The following is a 25128-nucleotide window of genomic DNA, read 5'->3' as shown; positions in this document are numbered from 1 at the left end:
AATGAAAATTTAAAATGCGTGTTTCAAACCTCCCCTTCCATTTGTGCCCACCGCTATTAAGCACAGTTTAATAATTTATACTTTACTTTAAACACTGGTGATTGTTGTTAGCTTGTATTTTAAATCCTAAAAACAAAACAAAACCTCACCCTCTTCCAGATGCTGAAATCTGCCCTGCACTGTAATATACTGTCTATAGAGAAGCCATTCCTGGTTGAATCCGCTTAGACTGATATTTATGGCAGGCCTGATAATTTATATCAGCAGACTGATAATTTGGAAACATTTGCTCTGCAGCAACGCTAGGGAGATATTTTTTGAAATACTGGATTTCAAAAGGGAGATATTTTTGAAATATTTCAAAAGGAAAAGGCAAATTGGAAGGCGATGCACACCACCAATATAACACCTTCACAGCAACCCACGTGGCTTTCCTGTGCACCCCTGCTACTCCGAACCTTTTCATATTATTTCCTCTTTGGGGACCACTTTTAGCAGAAAAATTAGTGGGTATCTTTTATCTGGTGACACGCAATTCATCTTTTGCTAATCTGGTGAGAAGCATTCAGAACTTCTGTTCTGAATTAAATCAGTGTCAATTAAAATCAGCCTATCTTTTGCAACTGGTCAAGATTTGCATCTTACTCCCTCCTCCCCCTTCTTTTTATTTTAAAAAGGATGAAAAAGGAAAGCGTTTTAATAAATCAAAACCCTCCACTATTTTTTTTCCGCCTACTGATCTGGGAAGGTGTAAACTTACAACAGCAGCTGGTTGCATTTTCAGCCTATTGAGGCAGGTAGCCCCAAAAGGCAAGGAAGGATGCTGAGAGATTGGGGATTCAAGTCACACTGTCAAGGCGATAGAATCAAACACAACCCACACATATCACTTTGCTAGTGCCCAGGCCCTCAATCCTGGCTGAAGCTGTTCACCATTTTCCCTTTCCTTTAACACCTCTCAGGCCCCCGGCCCCCCAGCGCAACCTCGTTTAGGGAAGTGGTGTAAGGAACAGCTCATCTTAAGCCCCAAAGGATCAGAAAAATGGGATATTCAATATACTTTCACACACATCCATATATATACTTACTGTGTACTGTGTACCTTACCAAGAGTTTAAGTACTGGTCTTTTACATCAGATTGTTTTCATAGATAGACAGAGAGACAGATGATAAATAGATAAATAGATGGATAGATGGATATAGACAGACAGACAGACAATCTATAGATCTCGCTCTCGCTCTCAAAATAATAATAATAATAATAATAATAATAATAATAATAATAATAATAATAATAATAATAATAATAATAATAATAATAATTTTATTTGTATACCACCCTTCTCCCGAAGGACTCAGGGTGGTGAACAGGGCAATACATGTTAAAAGACAAGAATACAAACATTAACAGAGATTAAACAAGATGCCCAAAAACTATAACAATAAGTTAAAATACATAAAAAGCAATAAAACCCAAACCCATCACCCATCTGATCTGATGTAAAAGAACAGTACTTTAACTCTGTCAGTAATGTATGTATACACACACACACACACACACACACACACACACAGAGACACACACAAATCCACCACTAATCCTGCCTAAAAGAGAATCTAAAGAAAGCCAGCCGCTTTCCTACAAGACACTTAACCTGACTACTGAATCCAAAAGGTAACTAGAGAGGCTGGATTCACACAACCGGATAACCGCAACCCTCCCTTAATCCAGGCAACCCAAGCTTAGCAGCGAGCTCCAACGCAGTTCCCACCCGCCTCGGATGCCGTGCCAAAGCAGCTGCGGGGCGGCCGGGCTCAGCCGGTCTGCATGCAGCACGTGCGCACGTCCCTCTGGAGATACGTGTGCATGCACGCTCCCGTGTACTATGCAGACATGCATGCACGCCCGGCGGAGTTTGCCACGGGGGGGGGGAGGGAGGCTCCCGATCCCCGAAGGCGAGGCAGGAAGAGGACCGCGGCGCCCTCCCCCTCCGGCCCCGCCTCAACCCATCGCGACCCCCAACCCCCCACCCGTCCGGCCCGAGGGGGACCCGGCGGAGGCGAGACCCGGCGAGCGAGGCAGCAGAAGATACCAACGTCATAAGCTCACAGCGAGGCCATGTTGAATCGCGCGGCTGCTCCGAGCCCCCTCCGCGAAGCGAGGCCCCCGCCGCGGCGGACCCCCGGCGGCTCCCCCTTGCCGGCTGGCGGGCGGGAAGGCGGGCGGGCTCTCGGCGTCAGGCGGGCTGCCAAGGACGGGGGCGGCTGATGCGGGGGGCGGGCTGGGGGGGTCTCCTCCAGCCCCGAGCCCGCGGAGGCGCGGGGGGGGGTCACCGGCAGAGCAGGTCAGGGCAGCCCTGGGGCGGGGCGGGGGGCAGCAGAGGGGAGACCCGCGCCCCTTCCCGGCGGGGGGGTGTGGGGGAGGGGGCTGCCTGGCTGCCTTCAGCGGGTGCCCAGGAAGAACATGAGGATCACGTTGACCAGCAGGAGCAGGACGATGACGGAGAAGACCACCACCGTCTGGACGTCCAGGGTCATGGTGCAGTGCAAGACGCTGTAGTGCTCCAGGTGCGGCGGGGCGGGCAGGCCGGGCGCTGTCAACCGCTGCTCGGCCAGACTGTCCATACAGCCACCATGCTCGACGGCAGACGGCTGCGAAGAAGTGGCCCGCGGCTCTCGCCTCCGCCGCCGCCGCCGCCGCCGGGTGGGGGGGAGGCAGGGAAGGAGGGGGGGGCTGCCGCCGCCGCCGCCGCCGCCGAGGGAGGCAGGGAGGGGGCGGCCGGCGCGTGCCCGGGAGGGAGCCGCGAGGGCCGGCGGGGGCGCGCGCGCGGGCACGCTCCCTGCCTCGCGTGGGTGCGAAGCCGCCCCCGCCGCCGATGATGATGATGATGATGCGCCGCTGCCGCCGCCGCCGCCGGGCCGAGTCCAGCCAAGCCGGGGAGCGCGCGGGGGGGGAGGGGAGGGAGCGCGCGCCGGGCCGGGGAAGCGGCCGCCGGTCCCGCGCTTCTCCGGGGCTCGGTCCTCGCCTCCGCCCCGGACCTTGGGCGACCCCTCGGGAGGGAGGCAGGAAACGGTCCGCTCGAAGACGAGACCGTGCGAGAGTGGTTTTTTTTTGGAGGGGGGTGGGTGGGTGGGAGGCTGTTGCGCGGCAGGGTGGGCTGGAGAGAGAGAGGGGGGGAGAAAAAAAGAGAAGCGGCTCCCCTCCTTGTTCCTTTCCTGCCTTTTCGTTTCCAAAGCAACCGACCCATCAACATCTGGGCTGCAGCTCTTAGACTGCACGTGCAGCCTTATGAGACTAGTCTGCTGGACCGTTCGGTATCTCCATCCGTCCCTCTAAAATCTGTCTGTCTGTCTGTCTATCCCTCCCTATCATCATCTATCATCTATTTGCACATCTATATAGATCTATATCTGTATCTGTCATCAATATCTATCTCTATTTCTCTACCTTCTCTAATTTCTCTTTCTTTCTATAATCTCTCTATCTCATTAATATCTCTCTCTCTCTCTCTCTCTCTCTCTCTCTCTCTCTCTCTATCTATCTATCTATCTATCATCTATCATCCAGCTATATCTAGCTATATTCTATCATCTACCATCTATCTCTATTTCTATCTTCCTCTCCCCCTCTCCATATCTGTCTGTCTGTCTGTCTGTCTATCTATCTATCTATCTATCTATCTATCTATCTATCTATCTATCTATCCATCCCTATCATCATCCATCATCTATTTGCACATCTATATAGATCTATATCTGTATCTGTCATAAATATCTATCTCTATTTCTCTACCTTCTCTAATTCCTCTTTCTTTCTATAATCTCTCTATCTCATTAATCTATCTATCTATCTATCTATCTATCTATCTATCTATCTATCTATCTATCTATCTATCATCCAGCTATATCTAGCTATATTCTATCATCTACCATCTATCTCTATTTCTATCTTCCTCTCCCCCTCCCCATATCTGTCTGTCTGTCTATCTATCCATCCATCCCTATCATCATCTATCATCTATTTGCACATCTATATAGATCTATATCTGTATCTGTCATCATTATCTATCTATTTCTCTACCTTCTCTAATTTTTCTTTCTGTAATTTCTCTGTCTCTATCTCATTAATATCATCTATCTATCTATCTATCTATCTATCTATCTATCTATCTATCTATCATCTATCTACATACTGTATCTACATATGGTATCTATCTATCTACCTGTCTGTCTGTCTGTCTGTCTGTCTGTCTCTCTCTCTCTTTCCCTATCATCATCTGTCTGCCCATCTATATTGATCTATATCTATCTCTGTCATCATTATCTATCTCTATGTCTCCACCCGTCTCTCCAATTTCTCTCTATATATATCTGTCTCTATCTTATTATTATCATCATCTATTTATCTGTCTATCTCATTATCTATCTCTATCTCTCTACCTCTCTTCCTAATCTCTCCCTCTATGGTCTGTCTCTCTGTCTGCCTGAAGAGCTGCATATGGAAAGCTGTGGAAGAGCTGGAAGTTACTCATTAGCTCACTCTCTCCCACTGATGATGTTACCTAGTTGGGTCATGAAACGTCTGCAAGAAAACCAGCAAGCTCAGAGAGCACCAAGGAAGCCCTCATTTCAACTGCTGAGCTACAAATATTCACTTCTATTAGTCACTCATTTGTACGTTGGAATAGTGTGACATCTGTGATGTGCCACAGCTAAAACAAAGGCTGCCATGATCAATGGTCATGTCAGCCTCAGGATTCTCATGTTGCCAGACATTGTCTTTAGAAGGAAACATGTTTCAAATAACCAGAGCTATTTAAAGGCCTCTGTTCCCCGTGTCACTGGACTATCAATATACGGGGACCATGCACACATTTGGAGCTGCTTCTAGGAAAACAAAAAGATCTAAAGTGCCACATTCTTGAGAAGAAGAGGATGGCTTGACAACTTCCAAACCGTCTTGCTTGGCCAGTGTTTCTTTTTCTTTGTTCTAAAACTTAGTCCCCCTTGCTGTTTTGCCCTCGTGCCAACAACTAACTTCCCTTTACAACTTGTATGAAGCCACAAATTGCGGTCTACAGTCCATAACGCTGGGTTTGTACCAGACCTCAAAAGCAAGAAACCATTAAACCCAAATACAGCACTTGGGAATATTGATGACAGCATTATAGAATCATAGGCTTGGACCCAGGTCTTCTGGCCCACCGCTCTGTCCACGATACGAGTCCTCCAAACACCCCAGATCAATGGCTACTTTTGCTTAAAAACTGTGCACAATGATGGGGTCCCTGTGATTCCAGCAGGCAGACTGTTCCATTGCTTAATAGCCTGCACAGTTAGGAAATGCCTTCGTATTCCATGCTTGGATCTGTACTTTCTACCCATGGTCCTCCATTTAGAAACTATGGAGGACAAATCCATACTGTCTTCTTTGGGGGCAGACTTTCAGATCGTGGAAGATTGCTATCATCTCTCCTATCGTACTGGAGTTTTTTTAAGAAGAGGCTGGACAACCATCTGTCTGAAATAGTAGGATCTCCTGCTTGAGCAGGGGGGTTGGACTAGAAGACCTCCAAGGTCCCTTCCAACTCTGTTATCCTGTTCTTCTGCTACTTGAAGGGCTGCCACAGGGAAGAGAGCACTGATTTATTCTCCATAAAGGGTAAGACAAGAAAATATGGGTGGAAGCTTCTCATGGGGAGATCCAACAATGAAAACAAGGAAGAATTTCCCAACACTGAAAACAATCAATGGAAGAAGCTTGCCTCCCAGTCTTGGGTGCTCCATTGCTGGAGGTTTTCAAGAAGAGACTGGACAGCCATTTGTCCAAAATGATATCATGACCCCTGCTGAGGTAGGGAGCTAAACCCTGCCTTCACCAAGCATGGTTCAGATCGGACTTCTGCTCGTAGATTCATGCAGACTATTTCAATTCTCCCCCACCCCCAAATGCCGTGGCTGTTCTCTCTGCAGATCTGGCCATAATAGCTAGTCTGATATTACTTCACCAACTAGGAGAGCAGCCTTTCAAGGCACTCAACATCTGTCTCTGGCTATTAATTGTGACCTGTTTCCACCTGGAAGTTAATGACTGGAAGCTCTTCCGAATGATGCATTCAAATGAAGGAGCCCTTGATGCATTTTTCTGAAGGTGTGCATGACTTTAAATGGATCCCAGCTTTTGTGAGTTGGTAAGCTAATTCAAATGCCTAATCTCATCCCTACTTCGCACTTAAAACATACAGAATTAATTCTGTTCTATTTGCCATACATGAAACAGATCAGATCTCAGTGCCAAAGCAAGTATATTCTCTGCACCGCCCGGAGATCAGACATTCAGACCCTCCGTTTAGCCATCTCATCATTAAATAAGTGCGAAAACACCACATTATATATGCAGTTCACACAAACATACTTTTCCTTTAAAACAAAAGTTGAAAAAAATTCTCTTTATCAGCCAAGATGTGAAATGTTAGAAGAAGAAAAAGACAGCAGGAGAATATTTATGTCTGGCCCTGCTTTTAAGCCCACCTGGGTCAGAAAGCTCTTCCAACAATAGAGATCTCTGCTCAAGTTTCGTTTCAATGGATGACTCTGACTTCTCTGAGAGGACAACTTTCCTCTGCCCACATTTTCCTTTATAATACAGGACTGCATATCCCTTCCTTTCAATTTCTGTACCCTCCTTCCTCATCTCCAACCTTGCAATCTTTGCTCATAGAAAAAACTGCTATAAGCCTCCTAATTACGGCCGTTGCTCTATTCGGCACTTTTCTCCGGCTATGGGGTGTCCTTTTGAGGGAGGGTGACCAAAATGCAGCATTCCAACCGTGGCCTCGCCATAAGTTCACGCAGTGGCCTCATTGATTCCATTCCGCTGAATCACAACCTTTGTTTCACAACGGAGATGAGTTAATCAGCCGAGACCATCAATAAAAGGGCAACGTGGCATTCTGAGGTTAGGGATACACAACCTCCCACTAAGTAACCTTTATCCATTGTGCATTAACCGTCAGACACTGTAATAGGTGTGCGTCTATGACACATCCACAGAAGCAACTCAATTTGTCACTCTTGATAAGTTCATCCTAATCAGACAAAATATACAGGTAATCCTCGACTTACGATCACAATGGAGCCCAAAATTTCTGTGGCTAAGTGAGACATTAAATGAACTTTGCCCCGTTTTACGACCTTCCTTGCCACAGTTGTTCAGTCAATCGCTGCACTTGTAAAGTTTGTCAGACGGTTGTTAAGTGAATCTGGCTTCCCCATTGACTTTGCTTGTCAGAAGGTCACAAAAGGAGGATCAGGTGATGGTGCAACCGTCGTAAATAGGAGTAAGTTGCCAAGTATCTGAATTTTGATCAGGTGACCCTGGGGATGCTGCAAGGGTCATAAGTGCGAAAAACCATCATAAGTCGCTTTTTCCAGTGCTGTTGTAACTTTGACCAGTCACTAAATGAATTGTTGTAACTCGAGGACTGCCTGTACGTGAGCCTGCTTTGAGTGCTGCTTAGTTCTGACAGTGTTTCAGGATCCTAAAACAAGTTCATGAAAAAAACAAATCCAGCTTAATGCAATAAAAATAATCTGGAGGAATTTAATTTTCAGCTGTAAACTGAGCCACTTTGATTAGGGTTTCCTGAGTTTTCTCCTACTGTTGTTGGAAAGCAACCATCCCAGGAGGGACCAAACTGGGAATTAGCATGGACTCATTAGGTAAACACAACAGAGTAAAGTCTGACTGTCCTTGAATGCCGTCGAGCCTTAACTAGTCTTTCTGCCAGTCTGGGAAGATTCCTGTGAAACAGGCATACAGCAATAAAGTAACTAGTTTGAATTCTGCACACTTGGGGTCTGCTTGTTCATATCTGTCAGCAGTGGCTTGATTAAATCTACTCAGAGGATTTGAAGACACCATTTGTCTAAAACAGGCTTTTCCAATATGGTATACACCAAAGATGTTAAATTATAATTCCCACTACTGTATTTCAGTGCAAAAAAAACATTATCTGAATATCTTCAACTATCACTTGTGACCTACCCCTGTAATTCCAGCAAAAAGACTCTGAGAAGGTGATTCCCCACAACCAGAATAGATCAGGGCTCACCAGACTAAAGTTCTGCCTTCATTCTCTAGCTTTTAGGAGAAAAGTCCATCTATCCTACTGTCCAGGAACTGAGACTGTCCATTCAGGCACAATCTCTCCCTCCCAAAGGGATTACAACTGACTATGGGTAGTCCTCAGCTGATGACCACAACTGAACCCAGAATTACACTCATAAATTATGGCTATCATTAGTAGGTCACTGTGTGACCACCCCCAAGTTTATGACCATTTATGGAGTGGTAACAAAGCAAACCCCTGACCATTTAAGCAAATGCCACAGTGGTTAAGCGAATCCATTGTCCACAATGGGCCTTTTTTTGCCAGAAAATGGAAGTAAACACCAGTGTCCAGCAAAATGAGATCACATAATGGGGGGGGGGGGCTGTCAGAAGTTCTAAATCCAGGTCATGAGTAACCCAGGGAAGGTCTGTCATCCCTATGAATGACTATTAAGAAACTGGTCCTAAGTTGACTGTTACCTGTACCTAACAGACAATAGTTGCCACCATAAAGTGGTGAGGATGGCAGAAGAGATTATTTGGCAGTTCCCTCCCTTCCGTCCAGGACATAGCATAGAAGTGTTGCTTGAGCAGGGTCCGCAAGATTGTCTGGGATGCCACACATCCTCTTCACAACCTGTTTTCCTTGTTCCCTTCCAAGAGGAGGGGGCTTCGTGGTTTCCAAAGTAGAACATCCAAATTCAGTCCCAGTTTTGTTCTGTACAGTATCAACCCTGTGAACTGTCAAGCTCCTTCCGTTATGTATTCAAGATGGACAGTCATTAATATTTATATGTTACTTATATGTAAGGGTGTAGGTCTATACATATGTTGTATGTAGTATGTTTAAATGTGTGTTATTTATTTGTGTTCTGGATAGAAGCTGTTGTACTTTAATTAATCTCTTGTAGATTTCTATAGTCTATGTAAGCAGATATAATTAACAGGTCTCTCCAGATAGTTTTAAACTCGTAGAGACGCCCTTTTATCATATAGAAATACCTTTATTGCATGTAGAGTCGAATACAGTAGGTGGATGCATTCAGATGACATTTGTACAGCATCTCCAAGATATTTCCAAGGTGTCCCCAAGATTAGAAAATGGTAATATTCCCAGGAACTGCATATTGAGTCTGCAGGTTACCCCATGTCTTCAGGCTAAAAGAGAATGGACTCTCTATGGACAAAGGAGGAGGAAGTCCATCCCAGAAAGGGGAGGGAAGAGGAAATACATCATAGGGTAGGAGGGTCTGACTGCCCACATTGGTGGCAGCACAATGTGTACACTTTGAGAGCAAGCACCTAAATTTCATTTTTAATGTGTGCCATTGTGCCCACAGTAGAAAAATGACAATAAAGGTTACCTACCTACCTACCTACCTACCTACCTACCTATCTATCTATCTATCTATCTATCTATCTATCTATCTATCTATCTATCTATCTATCTATCTATAACTATTGAGTTGAGAGGCCTGTTGCTCTATCCTGGAAGGAGAGAGCTTCAGCCAGTAGGATTCTTTGGGAGCTGTCCAAGGTCCTGTTTCCTGATGTCTTTTGCCTTTACTTGGCCTGCCCTGCCTGCATCTTCTATCTCAGTGATGGCAAACCTTTTAGAGACCGAGTGCCCAAAAACCGCCCGCCCCCCTCACCCTGCCCCATGCCCCCCCACTCCATCCCCTGCCCTGCCTGCCCACAGGGCCACCCACCACCACCACAGCCCACCGCAGATCGCCCAGGCAGCCCTGCAGAGCCATGTTGGCCATGCCCTCCGCCCATGCCCCAACGTATCATCTGCATGTGACAGAGCGCAAGGGTGGAGTCTTGTCCCTGCTGCCCAGCTGCCATGTGCTTGGCTGCGCTGTTCTGTGCAGGCCGGGTCCAGGGGCAAGTCTCCTCCGTGCGGGCTACTAGTGAGGAGGGGGCCACGGGGGGAGGCGGAGCTGGGGCGATGGCATGTGTGCCCACAGAGAGGGCTCTGAGTGCCGCCTCTGGCATGCATGCCATAGGTTCGCCACCACTGTTCTATCTTGTCTGCCTAAACATGACCAATCAACTTTGGACTTCTTTCAGTGCTGTGTGGAGTTCTGGGAATCACTTTAGGCAGGATTCAGTGGAATTAGGAAAGGGTCGGAGTATGGCAATGAAGATGAAGAGCTCAAAAACATGGCGTCTTCTCAAGACTAAGGGAGGAGGTAGTACACTCACCAAGCAATGGAAAGACAGTCACCCAGAAAAAGATCAAGCCCATTCTCCTCCATTCCACAATGCAGGTCATGGAGTAAAGTTATGGCAAATAGATTCTGACTGAACATTGGGAAAACCTTCAACAGTTCAACAGTGGAATTATTGACCCACAGGAATGGCAGATTCCCATAGCTGGATGCGTTGAAGCAAAGGCTGGGCACGTGAGGCATGAAAGCCGACTGGGTGACTTTGGCCAGCCCACCTCAAAGGGCTGTTGTTGTGGGGAAAATAGGAGGAGGAAGGTGAGTTGGATAAGTTTGCGGCCTTGAGTTATGTGTAAAAAAATAATAAAGGCTAGATAAATAAATAGTGAGTGAGTAAATATGTGGCTTCCCCACTGAGGTTTCTATGTGAAATGCAAACTGATTTCCAATATTATGCGAACAAGAGCAGCAAATGGTTGAGTTTTGTAGTGCAAGCATGACAAGAAAGAAAGAAAAATAGAGCCAGGTACAGTTTTCTATAGAGACCTTTTTTTAGGCATTGTCATTTGGGAATGAAGGTGTAATTGTTATGGGACTCCTTAGATTCTAAGGAATTAACTCTCCTTACTCAATACTTCAGATAATTGGGCTACAACAGCCATAATCTCCAAGCCACCAGATCAATAACAGGATTTGTGTTCCTGCTTGCATGTAGGTTAGAAGAAATGGAATAATTTTAGAAATAGAGGAATAGCTGAGGAAGATTTGGAAGGAGAGAATGAAAGCATCAGGTATCTGATCTGGGAGCAATTTCCATCTATCAGTACCAGCCATTTACTCTGCTGCATGGTTGATCAGATTCTTATCTTTCCAGTCATTACTGGCCATTTCATTATGTCCTGATCTTGAAGCAGAGTCTAGAAATCCAGTCCAAAGAACAGTTGCAAAAAATACCCCTGGAAGAAACTAGCATGAATAACCAAAGATTAAACTCTTCCAAAAATGGGTGGAAATCAGTGTGTTTCAAGGACTGCATGGAGTCCAGAAAGGTGCATCAGATTTTAACAAAACAGAATTCACCCCATTTAGCATTTAGACATTATTATTTGGTCTTTGTCATTCATTCCTCCTGAATTTCGGGTAGAACCAGCAGAATCTCGGATTATTGTCCAAGGAAACCTGAGCCCAAACCAATTATGCTTTCAAAAGTCACCAAATTCTTGACTGGTTTGGAAAAAAACACATTTCATTCCAGCCCTAATTTTTGTTCTCACCTTTTTTTTTAGACCTTCAACACACCCTTGGAATGAATAGAAAAAAACAGGGTAATGCCAGCCTTCTTATGAAAGATCGCATCAAAATTTAGACAGCTATGACTTACATTGTTGATGGGGGTTCCTGCACAATCATGACATACAAAGAATCTATAATCATACAGAAGAAAGAAAATCATTGATATGGTTTGTATGGTTGCTAATCAGCTGGAGTCTATAGGTTCTGAAAGCATATACTTTACAACTGCTCGTTTAGTGCCCATTCAAAGTTAGGTAAAGGTAAAGGTTCCCCCGCACATGCGTGCTAGTCGTTTCCAACTCTAGGGGCCGGTGCTCATCTCCGTTTCAAAGCCGAAGAGCCAGCGCTTGTCCGAGGACGTCTCCGTGGTCATGTGGCCGGCATGACTAGACGCCAAAGGTGCACGGAGCGCTGTTACCTTCCCACCGTAGTGGTCCCTATTTTTCTACTTGCATTTTTACGTGCTTTCGAACTGCTAGGTTGGCAGAAGCTGGGACGCGTAACAGGCGCTCACTCTGTTACGCGGCACTCGGGATTTGACCCACCAAACTGCCGACCTTCTGATCGACAGGCTCAGCGTCCTAACCCACTGAGCCACCGCGTCCCTATCATTCAAAGTTACAACAGGTGAAAAAAGTTACAACGGCTGAAAAAAGTGACTGATAACTAGTTTTCATGCTTACCGCCAGTGCACCATCCCCACGGTCACGTGGACAAAATTTGGATGCTTGGCAACCGGCCCATATTGATGAAGGTTGCAGTCTTCACCTTTTGTGACCTTCTGACAAGCACAGTCAACAGGGGAGCCAGGTTCACTTCACCGCCGTGTTACCAACTGAGCAACTGCAAAGATCCACTTAACAACTGTGGCAAGAAAGGTCGTAAAATGGGGCAAACCTTGCTTAACAAGTGTCTTGCTTAGCAATAGAAATTTGGGGTTTAGCTGTGGTCCTAAGTTGATAGAGTCATCCGTACAAGTGAATAAGAGCTAAGTAAGCACGTGCCATCGCTTCCTTGATCCTCACATAGGTTACGTTTATAATCTACCTTGTAGTCAGCTGGTTTGGGGTCCAGGGTCAGAAAGGGGGCGCTGCTATGTAGGGTTTCAAAAGAATCGATAGAAAACCCTTGCGTTATCAGTTACAGGAAGTCCTCGACTTCCAACCACAACTGGGCCCAAAATTGCCATTGCAATTGCTAAGTGAGCCACACGCCTGATTCTATTACCGTGTTTGCCCTGCTTGTTAAGCAAATCAGTGCAATCGTTAAAATGAATCACTCAGTCATTAAACAAATCCAGATTCCCCCACTGACTTTAGCTTGTCGGAAGCCAGCTGAGAAGATCACAAAATGGAGATCACACGACGCTGGCACGCAGCAGCCATTTTAGCTACATGTCAGTTGCCGAGCACTCAGATTTTTGATGATATGGCCCTGGGGAGCCTGCGAGGCAGTGGTGGGATTCAGCCAGTTCGCACCACTTTGGCAGAACCGGTAGCTAATTTTTTGTCGCCCAGGCCCAGAACGGACTTCCGGAAGTGGCATCCCCACAGAGAACTGGTGCCTCACAGATTTGAATCCCACCACTGCTGCGATGGTCATAGGTCTGAGGCCTGCTGTAAGTAACTTTTTTTTTCAGTGCCATAGTAACTTTGAACAGTCACAAAACAAATGGTTGTAAGTCAAGGATAGCCTGTATTCCATATTTAGAAAAGCCCCGTTCAAGGCTTTTTGCCACTTGCCAAGCTCCCAAATTCTGATCATGTGACCATGGGATCCTGCAATGGTCGTAAGTATGAGCACTCATTTTGCAGTGCCATTGTAAGCTTGAATGGTCACTGAATGAATGGTTGAAGTCAAGGGCTACCTGCCTCCAGGACTCCACGCTCAGGTAGAAACCCAAATCAGGGCAATTCAGAAGTATTCCTACTTTAAAAATATAGTTAATTGCCAGTGAAATATTTGGCTTATACGTTCAGCACCACCAACACGCAACACAAAGTGTTAACAATGAAGCTGAACAATTAAAATAAAGAAAAATGAATAGATTTGAAATGGGGGGAAAACATGAAACAAGCAACGGAACAAGATTTCTATTGCCAATTAGTCAATGCAATCCTAGGCTGTGTTAACAGAGGGATGGAATCAGATCACATGACGTTCTAGTACTGCTTTACAAAGCCATAGTAAGATCACACTTGGAATCCTGCGTCCAGTTTTGATCACCACAATATAAAAAAGGATGTTGAGAAAAGAAGGACGATTAGGGGGCTGGAGGCTAAAACATATGAAGAACGGTTACAAAAATTAGATATGTCTAGTCCAGGGGTAGGCAAGCTTGGCTCTTTTATGATTCGTGGACTTCAACTCCCAGAATTCCTGAGCCAGCATGGCTCAGCTTGGAAATCTCTCCCTTTCCCCTCAGCATGGCTGGCTCAGGAATTCTGGGAGTTGAAGTCCACGAGTCATAAAGCAGCCTAGGCCAGGGCTAGGCAAGCTTGGCTCTTTTATGACTCGTGGACTTCAACTCCCAGAATTCCTGAGCCATAGAATAATCGACTTGAAAGGGACCTGGAAGGTCTTCTTCTCCAATCCTTTGCTCAAGCAGGAGACCCTGCACCATTTCAGACAAATGGTTGTCCACGAGTCGTAAAAGAGCCAAGGTTGCCCACCCCTGGTCTAGTCTAATGAAAAGAAGGAGTATGGGAGAGATGACAGCAGTGTTCCAGTATTTGAGGGCCTCCTATAAACATGAAGGGGTCAAACTATTTCCCAAAGCACCTGAAGGTAGGACAAGAAGCAATGAATGGAAACTAATCAAGGAGAGAAGCAACCTAGAACTAAGGAGAAACTTCCCATCAGTGAGAACAATCAACCAGTGGAACAGCTTGCCTTCAGACGTTGTGGGTGCTCCATCACTGGAGGCTTTTAAGAAGAGACTGGACAATCATTTATCTGAAATGGTATATGGTCTCCTGCTCCAGCAGGGGTTTGGACTAGAAGATTTCCAAGATCCCTTCCAACTCCATTATTCTATGTTCTATGCCATTGCTTTATAGTGTATTTGGAAAGCTTCTGCATAAAGATTCATCGATTAGTCTGATTCTCAGCACCAATGCATTTTGCATCAAAATGATCTTTGTTCTATTTTATTATATTTTCCTACAGACTTTACAAAAGTGCTTGCCTCTCCTTCCAGGCATTACACAGGACTCTTTGGCTATTTCTGCCTGTTAATCTGCACTACACTGCACCACAACCGACCTACCGTATCATCAATCTCTCAACAGCCATCCCTTGAAAGCTACTTTCTGGCACACGTTGCACCACGAAATTTGCTTATCCGAGTTGAGCGATAAGTAAGAGATGAACCGATAGCCATTTTCCACCATTCAAAAGGTTATCCTGCAGGTGACTGAACAAATTTATTTTCTGTTGCTCCAGAAGGTAAAATGCAAAGACTTTACAGTGGGTTTCTCAATGTGTCATGTCTGCCTTTGAACATGCCTGCAGTTATCCCTTCCAGCCTAAACTTCACGTGTGCTTCAATTTGATCAGAAAGTTTAAAAACGTGAAAGACTAAAATATCTTCTGGCATCTTCAACCATTTTGATTTTCAGGAATGTTTCTCGGGCCTCCAAAATCCCCTTGGAACTCCTTAAATATAAATGGGGTTGTGCTTATTGATTGAAATGGATGCATGGCAGCTACTTTGAGTGAACATCTATAGAATACACTCGAAATTCCAAGTGTTCACCAGCCCTGATGCAAATCAATGGTCTTGAAATGTCAAATAAATATTAAATAGGATTTTTGGACAGTGAAATTTATCTGCCAGAAGACCGGACAGAGAATCTCTTCTTGGCTTAGAGATGTCTTCAGCAGAGGCTGAAGAGCACCCCAAAGAACTGCCTTAGCGGAAGATGCCTTTTTTTTAGAAGTCAGCAAAGGACCGTTCAGTTTAGTCCAAGTCTTTGATTAGAAAGATCCCGTCCCTTCTCAGAAATAAAACCCGTTAGGATCAGCAGGAATGATCTCCATGGCTATGTAATCCTGCAACCATTAGTAAGGTGTTTTATGTGTATGTATATCTGTATGTATGTATGCATGTAAGGAAGGAAGGAAAAGGGAGAGAGAGGGAGGGAGGGAGGGAGGAAGGAGGGAAGGAAGGAAGGAAGGAAGGAAGGAAAGAAGGAAAGAAGGAAAAGGAAGGAGAGAATGAGAGGGAGGGAGGGAGAAAGGAAACAAATATGTTTAAACCAGGCTAAATTTAATATCAAGGAAGGAGGTTGGTTAAAGCAAAGGTGGCATTACTGACATGTGATAATGACCAAACAGACTTTGGCTGAGAATCAGGTGTCCCTCTTCATCTCTTTCACACTGATGAATAAATGAATAACTAATTAATGCTATTTCATGGTCTTCAGAGATGAAGGGGGCCAGCCTGTGAATCTGCAACGCTCCTTTAGAGAACAGCCAGACTGGAGAAAAAGCATCTCCAGAAAGTCAAAAGTGAATCTCATTACATTTATATTTCCACGGCCCCTCCCGACATCCCCGGGGAAGGCTATAGAGTTTTCTTTGGGAACAGTTTTAATCTCTTCCTCTTTTTTTTTTTAATGATGCAATCCTCTCCTGAAAATGTTACCAGCAAGACACAGCTTGTGTTGCTCTGGCATCCTGTGGGGACCGGGAAGAACGTGGTTTGAATATTACATTTAGGCTTTGGGGGGAGGGGGGGCTAGGAGGTGGGTGGATCATGTAGGAAGGGAGGAGTGGGCGAAGGGGATGAAAACGGTGATGGATGAGTGCTTGGTATGCACGCAAATAACACACATAGCTTGCCACCGAGGGATCATGATTCAGATCGCAGAATTATCTAATTGATTTGATATTTATTCAGAGGGGGGGAAATACCAAAGCAAAGCAACTCTTTAGCAAAATAGCCTCCACATGATTTGCACGAAAAGGTCTCAGCCATCAGCAGGAGTAAGCAAACCAGCAGCAATTCCTCCCTATTTGTGAGTCACAGATTTACAAGAGATCCTAAGTGTCATCTGATCCGGCCCACCGGCTCAGGGCAGAAGGATAGATAGAGGAATGGAAGATGGAAAGAGGGTGGGAAGGGTTAGGGTGGAGAGTTGATCGAATGGATGAAATGCAAACAGCTACACTGACCAGGTGCTTTCTGCTTAAAAAAAGAAGTGACAGGTATGACCATTGCAACGGAGCCTGGATGTTGATCGGAAGTTGTGCAACAGGCTCCTATTTATGTCCCAGGATCACGTGATCACCACTACCTACAGACAAGCAAAGTCAATGCCAGATTCAACTGCAGCAGGGGTCTTCAAACGTGGCCCTTTTATGACTTGTGGACTTTGACTCCCAGAATTCCTCAGCCAGGCAGGCACGCGTGCCTGGCTGAGGAATTCTGGGAGTCGAAGTCCACAAGTCATAAAAGGGCCACGTTTGAAGACCCCCCTGAACTGCAGGGACTCACTTAATAACTGTGGCAAGAAAGGTCATAAAAATGGGGCAAAATTCACTTAACAAATGTCTCGTTTAGCAACAGAAATTCTGGGCTCAGCTGTGGCCATAAGTCAAGGACCACCCGCACTTTACATGCAGAACTGCTAAGACTGCGATGGAAGCTAAGCTTACATCAGAAAGAAGACACACACGTCCTGCCGTCATCAGGTCAAACAAGGTCATTGCATCATGGACTTGCCTGATGATGTCATGGTCTGTAAATTGTTTCTGCCCCTGCCTTACAGATAAGCAACAATGATGGTCTGCAGAACGAATTTTGTTGTACTGAGATTAAGATATTGTCAATATCTTTTAAAGGTAGACAATGCCTCAGTGTCACTTGAAAAGCCCATACGTCGGAAACTTGACAGATGCTCTTCAAGCCTTTTTCCCCTCCAGTCCCCTCCAAAGGTGCTGAGAATACCCGTCTTCTCCAATTCTCTTCTTCGAGAGAATCTCAAAAGCAAGCTCGCATTCATCAAACCAAGTGAATAATAACAGAATAACAGAGTGGGAAGGGACCTTGGAGGTCTTCTAGTCCAACCCCCTGCTCAAGTAGAAGGCCCTAGACCACTTCAAACAAGTGGCTCTCCAGTCTCGTCTTTAAAACTTCCAGTGATGAAGCACCTACAATTTCTGGTGGCAAGCTGTTCCACTGGTTGATTGTCCTCACTGTCAGGAAGTTTCTCCTTAATTCCAGGTTGGTTTGTTTGTTTGTTTGTTTGTTTGTTTGTTTGTTTGTTTGTTTGTTTATTTATTTATTTATTTATTTATTTATTTATTTATTTATTAGATTTATATACTGCCCTTCTCCCGAAGGACTCAGGGCGGTGTACAGGGCAATTAAAACACAGCATACAGAAGTTAAAATAGATTAAATTAAATTTAGCTCCAAACAAATACATTAAATTATAAAATTTAAGACCCCAATCCCTCAGTCCAGGCCGGCAAGCTCAAATAACCAGGTTTTCAGGTCACGGCGAAAAAAGCAAAGGTCGGGAGCCATCCGGAGCTCCACAGGCAGCTGATTCCAGGTGCGCCCACAGGTTGCTTCTCTCCTTGATTAGGTCCCATCCATTGGGTCTTGCCTTGCCTTCTGGTGCTTTGGAAAATAGGAGACAACCAGTATGGGAAACACACACACGCAAGAGACATTTTCTGCCTTGCAATAACTTCAGATCTTCCTGCCCTTGTTCTTCAAGCATGAATTTGTTTTCTCAGGTTATTAAATTTGACCAGCTGCCTGCACTGACAAGTCACACAGCCAGGCCTAAGGGAGCAGCCAGCAAGCCCAGGTCCCGAGGACAACGCCTGTTTTTTGCACTTTCACTCATTAGTGCAACGGCAACAGAGAAAGCCAGCCACAGAACAGGGTGCAGAGTTAGTAAAAACCTCTGACTGTGTTTTTTTAACAGTCTTGTACTGAATGGGGGGGGGGCTCCTATGCAGCTGCACCTCCCTGTTAACTCTCCTCAGTCTAATTTGATTTTTTAATATTCTTTGAGCAATCCTCGGCACATGTGCGCACATGCCCAAATGCATTTCAAACTTGCCAGGTTTGACGTGTCATTCAGTCCTGTTGCCAGGATGTACAATTAGTTGCCCAAAGCTTCTTATTCTAGAGGTGGGAATTAATAACCATCAGGCAAATGAAACTCATGACAAAGGGGCACATGCCTTAATCTGCAGCCACAATGTTTGAGAGTGTGTGTGCCTCTTTGGTGGGGATGCACAGCAATAATAATCACCATGATAGGGTAAAGCTGCATTCTAGCAATTCCACTTTTTAATTCTTAGTGCAAAGCAGATATATTCTTTCCAGAGAGAGAGAGAGAGAGAGAGAGAGAGAGAGAGAGAGAGAGAGAGAGAGAGAGAGAGAGAGAGAGATTAGGGTGGAGGTTGTAGCAAGGATGACGCACCCATTGTGGCAAGCAAATCTTCTAAAGTTCCACTGTGTGAATTCACAGAAGATGAGTTAGGAGGGATCTGTGACTGAGAAAAGAATAACAGAATAACAGAGTTGGAAAAGACCTTGAGGGTCTTCTAGCCCAACCCCCTCCTCAAGCAGGAGACCCTCTATCATTCCAGACAAATGGCTATCCAGCCTCTTCTTAAAAGCCTCCAATGACGGAGCACCCACAACATCTGGAGGCAAGCCGTTCCACTGGTTAATTTTTCTGACTGTCAAAAAAATTTCTCCTTAGTTCTAGGTTGCTTCTCTCCTTGATTAGTTTCCATCCATTGCTTCTTGTCCTGCCTTCAGGTGCTTTGGAGAATAGCTTGGCTCCCTCTTCTTTGTGGCAGCTCCTTAGATATTGGATCACTGCTATGATGTCACCCCTAATTCTTCTTTTCATTAAACTAAAGTAAAGGTAAAGGTTCCCCCACACATGCGTGCTAGTCGTTTCCGACTCTAGGGGCCGGTGCTCATCTCCGTTTCATAGCCGAAGAGCCAGCGCTTGTCCGAGGACGTCTCCATGGTCATGTGGCCGGCATGACTAGACGCCAAAGGCGCACGGAACGCTGTTACCTTCCCACCGGAGTGGTCCCTATTTTTCTACTTGCATTTTTACGTGCTTTCAAACTGCTAGGTTGGCAGAAGCTGGGACGAGTAACAGGCGCTCACTCTGTTACGCGGCCCTCGGGATTCGACCCGCCAAACTGCCGACCATCTGATCGACAAGTTCAGCATCCTAATCCACTGAGCCACCGCCTCCCTATTTCATTAGACTAGACACATCCAATTCCTGCAACCATTCTTTGTATGTTTTAGCCTCCAGCCCCCTAAACATTTTTATTGCTCTTTTCTGCACTCTTTCCAGAGTCGCAACATCTTTTTTATAATATGGTGACCCAAACTGGATGCAATATAAAAGGGAGGTATCCTGTACAACACCCCTAGGAAAATAAGGGGAATCTTTATCACTTTCAAATAAAGTGACACCTCATCACTGTCAGATAAAGTGACAGCTACTTATTTGTTCATTACAGGTGGTCTTTGAGTTACAAGCATTCGTTTAGTGAACATTTGAAGCTGGGGGGAAAAAGGTTAATCTCCAGTCCTCACACATCACAGCATCTCCATGTTCACATGTTCAATATTTGAGTGCTTAGCAACCAGCATGTATTCACCATCATTGCAGCATCCCAGGGTCCTGTGATTATCCTTTGTAACCTTCCTAGTCAGCTGCTGACAAACCAAGTTGATGGGAAAGCCAGATTTACTTAACAACCTCGTGATTCACTTAATGTCATTGATTCATTTCATAACCAGGGCCAAAAGGGTCACAAAATCAGGCATGACTCGCTTAAGGACCATCCTGCTCAGCAACGGGAACACCAGATCCCAATTGCAGTTGTAAATCAAGGACTACAGTATCTGTGCTTAGTTCCTAAAACATCACAAACACGCAGAGCTTTTTCTAGCCACCTCGAGGTCCGTTTCAAAAGAAGCGGAAATTATTCACAGTGAAGACTGTTACTGCCACAACACTGCAAGTCTTTTGCAAATTTAGAGACAGCTACTTTTCATCCTATGAAGCCTCTGTCCACAGAACATTTTGCATTTCTTGTATTCTGGATTAAGAGGGACAGGCCCCTCAAGTAACATAGTATTTTCTTATTTACTTTTTTATTTCTTTTTTTTATGATATGAGAAATATAAAAACGTTGAGATGGTTTATATGAGGGAAAGGTTTTAGATATTTAAGTGTAATTGATCTTGAGAAAAATCTCAATGCTCTGAATAGATTCAAAAGATTAGATGGTTGGATTTATTAGATGGAATAGTTAAAAATTAAATATTTATTTGAACATGATTTAAAAGAATAGAAAACTTTTTGATATAAATGTATTTTAGCTTAAGAGGCATATGTTTTTCAAGTAGTATATTATTTCCTTCTTTTTTTCCCTTCTCTTTTTTTTCTTTTTCTTTTTAAGATATGAGAAACGTAAAACTGTTGGGATGGCTTGTATGAGGAAAAAGATTTAATACTTAAGTGTAATTAACTCTGAGAAAATCTTAACTGGTAAGAATGTTTTGAACATTGCGGGGAAAACAAATCTAAACAAGAACTGTGAAAACAGGATTTATGATGAGGTAATTAAGATGTTTACTTAGAAAAGAAGCTTTACATTGATGTGGTTGTTAATTACTAGAAAAATGTTTATATTCCATTGTTATCTATCAAAATATTAATAAATGCACTAATTTAAGGTTGGAAAAAGAGAATATTATTGGAAGAAGAGAAAATCAAAGAAAGCTATGTGGACTATGGAATTATAGAAATTAATTGTTATGGATTGTTTTTAAATGTAAATCCAGACAACATGCTGTTTACCAAATATTAAGGTGAATATGTTAAAAAAATCAATAAAATATTTTTTTTAAAAAAATAATATTTTGCATTTCTACAGACACATACAAAACCATCTGTCAATCTTTCCAGATTAATTTCTAACAGGAATTCCTAGGTACTTTAATATCATCTGTCAGTTAAAGATGATGTCATTTTAATAAATGTCTTTCAATAGTTACATTGCCTGTAGAATCCATAATGAGTTGACTGCTTTATATTCATATTTTACTCTGGTTTATAGGTTTACCAATTTGACTAATTTTCTGTTTGCGTATTTTTGGCATTCTTCCCCCCGCCCCCCGAAATAATCAAATGGACAAAAAGAAGAGAAGACCAAGAAAAACTATACAGAGTAATTTGTCCCCAAACTTGTCCAGTTCAGGACCCATAGGTCTTGTACAGTGCTGTGTAAAAGTTTGTGAACCCTTTTAAATTTTCAGTTTTTCTACATAAATACTGTACAATATACAGGGGGTCCTCGACTTACGATCACGGGGCTCCAAAATTTTCATTTCTAAGCAAGACAGTTGCTAAGTGAGTTTGTTCCCATTTCAAGACCTTTCTTGCTTCCGTTGTTAAGTGAATCAATCCCAGTTGTTAAATTGGTAACACGGTTGTTAAGAGGATCCAATTTCCCCCATTGACTTTGCTTGTCAGAAGGTTGCAATATAGGGGATCCCCGGGATGCTGCAACCATCACAAATACGAGTCAGTTGCTAAGTGTCCGAATTTTGATCACATGCCCATGGGCAGAGGTAGGCAACCTTGTGTTGTGATTCAGGGTCAGCCTGTGGGTTCGGCATTTGGGTCGGACGACTCAGAGGAGGAGGAGGAGGGGGGTGTTGGAGAGGTTGCTGAGGGGGTTGAAGATCTTGCTGATGAGAGCCCTCAGCCAGGCCCCTCCCACTTGGTCACCACGGAGACCCAGCTGTGTGAGCCTGACAGCGTGGATGAAGATGACCCACAGCTGGCCCTGTTCAAGGACGCCCGACGCAGGAGGCAGTCAATTAGGAGTAAACAGAGGAAGGCAATGGGGCTCCTCGGAAGGAGGCAGAGATAAGCCATGCCCTGAACTCTATATAAGGGGAATGTGTGGGAGGGCTGGTTTGCTGAAGGCAACCGCTTGGATAGTTCCTGTTTCTTAAAGCTCCTGTTTCTTGGTTCGTGTCTTGTTTGTTTTTGTAGCTATAAATTTGGCAGGCGTAATTCCAGCCTCTTGCCTTCTTGTAAAAGGGGTTGTCCCTGCCTTTTCTGCAGGGCCGGTAGTAGGCTGGTACAGAACACCTTGGCTCTTTTATGACTCGTGGACTTCAACTCCCAGAATTCCTGAGCCAGGAAAAAAAGTGACTCACTGCCTTGGAAGAGTGAAGAGAATTCTCAGGGATGACTCACACCCTGGGTGGTATCTCTTTACTCTCCTACCATCGGGCAGGAGATATAGGAGTATAGCCAGACGCACCAACAGGCTGAAGAACAGCTTTTATCCATGGGCTGTTAGGCTTTTGAACGGGAAATAATTTTTATAAATTTTATGCATAATTGACTTGTGAGGCCGGTGTGTTGTGCAATTAGTTCACATGGTGTAATAAGATGGAGGGTTTGTGTCACTGTAAGTTGGGGTGTGGGGGCACGAAGGGAGGCTCAGCCAATCTCAATGTATACATGGTTGTACTTCGACAATAAAGGTTCATTCATTATGACCATTTCTCACAGTGATCAAAATTCAGATGCTTGGCAACTAGCTGATACTTATAACCGTTGCTGTGCCCAAGGATCATGTGATCACCTTTTCCAACCTTTTGACCAGCAAGGTCAATGGGGAAGCCAGATTCACTTAACAACCAGGTTATTAACTTATCAACTGCAGTGATTCACTTAACAACTGAGGCAAGAAAGGTCCTAAAATGGGGAAAAATTCACTTAACAAATGTCTCACTTAACAGAAATGTTGGGCTCCATTGTGGTCGCAAGTTGAGGACTACTAGTACTGCATCCCTAACCACTGCACCACCATGCCTCTGAATTTGAGATGATCAGTCTAAATTTGTTCTCAGGACTAAGTCTCACTTTTAGAATTCACAGAGCAAAATTAGAATTAGGTTCCTTGAGCAGATGTTTTCCAGCTATGTAGTGATTCTAGCAACATCTCACTCTTGGCTGACGTGCTGAATGTTTGTTTCTGCATTTTTGATGTGAGGCCTTTTTATTTTTATTTCTTCTTATTCTTATTACCTTTTTCACACGGTTAGCTGTTGAGAATCAACGTACGATTGTGGCAGGATATAAATGTGTAAATAAACACTGTTAACAAATAACAGGGATGCTGACATCTCAATTTCAGCATCTTGTTTTCTGCTGGGATGAAGTCAAGGCAAACAAGAGGTATGCATTAAAAAAAAATCATTCTAGGACTTTTTTTATACTTCCGGGCACACAAAAAAAGCACTCCGTGTGTAATGTGTGGGAAGGAGGGATTTTTCTGTTTAGAAGAACGTTTCACTGTGGATGTGATGAATGTGTATGAGTTGAACCACACTGACTCAGAAAGACATATATTTTTTAACATGCCAGCCACATGAATTATATTCATTAGCGAGCCACTCCACTTTGCAAAGTGCTACATAAAATACTTAGAATCCAAACTGATGAAGCTCAAGGTGGGGAGGACATTCTCTGGTCCCTTCCCCCAAAGGTAGAAAAAAAGATGTTGAGACTCTAGAAAGTGTGCAGAGAAGAGCTAAAACATATGAGACTGGAGGCTAAAACATATGATAAACATTTGCAGGAACTGGGTATGTCTATTGTAATGAAGAGAAGGACTAGGGGTGACATGATAGCATCTTCCAATATTTGAGGGACTGCCACAGAGAAGAAAGGGTCCACCTATTCTCCAAATCAACTGAGGGCAGAACAAGAAGCAGCAGATGGAAACTAATCAAGGAGAGAAGCAACCTAGAACTTTGGAGGAATTTCCTAACAAGTGAGAACAATTAACCAGTGGAACAATTTGCCTTCAGAAGTTGTGGGTGCTCCATTACTGGAGGTTTCTAAGAAAAGACTGGACAGCCACTTGTTCAGAATGGTATAAGGTCTCCTGCTTGAGCAGGGGGTTGGACTAGAAGACCTCCAAGGTCCCTTCCAATTCGGCTATTTTGTATTCTGTTGGGGCTCCAACTTGCATCTGTCATGGTTCCGACTAATGAGACAGATCAAAGAACATTGCATGATTGTTTATTCTAAAAAAGTCTATAATAATGAGAACAAAGCATCGGCACTCATGGATGGATGCCAGAATCTGAATTCTCCTCCCCTTAACATATCATATCATACAGAATTCCCTCCCTTAATTACACGTCATGAATCACATTCACCAATTAGTTTAACACACGAAGTTTCACTTCCCCTCTGAAGCACGCTCTCCCTTATCTTATCAAAACATCCAGGTTGAATTCCTCCCGCGCTTTGGTGATTCAAAGCCAAACAGTTCAAGCAAAAGGCTGCCACTTATATTGACAGTGCAAAAACAGGTCAAATGTTTGCAGCATTGACAGCATCAGCCCAAGCTAACTTGATCAATAGCAAGAGCCTTGGTGGAGCAGTGGGCTAATGCCTCCTTAAGTAACACCAGCTGCCTGCAATTAGTGCAGGTTCAAGTCCCACCAG

At 44.3% G+C, this 25128-nt stretch overlaps 2 protein-coding genes across 2 annotated transcripts in view; both read right to left on the bottom strand.

Moving 5' to 3' along the window:
• The window catches only part of ARHGEF9 (Cdc42 guanine nucleotide exchange factor 9), a 195620-nt gene that overhangs the window by 132224 nt on the left and 38268 nt on the right, over positions 1–25128 (bottom strand). The window lies entirely within an intron of this gene.
• Positions 2444–2626, bottom strand: LOC310646131 (uncharacterized protein; the record flags this gene model as incomplete). Its single annotated transcript, XM_083372378.1, has 1 exon — positions 2444–2626. The coding sequence occupies one exon, from the start codon at positions 2624–2626 to the stop codon at positions 2444–2446; it is 183 nt and encodes a 60-aa protein (XP_083228504.1).

This window comes from Vipera ursinii (assembly GCF_947247035.1).
Source record: "Vipera ursinii genome assembly, chromosome: 12".
Taxonomy (NCBI): Eukaryota; Metazoa; Chordata; class Lepidosauria; order Squamata; family Viperidae; genus Vipera; species Vipera ursinii.
This window is presented reverse-complemented; position numbering and strand designations above follow the sequence as displayed.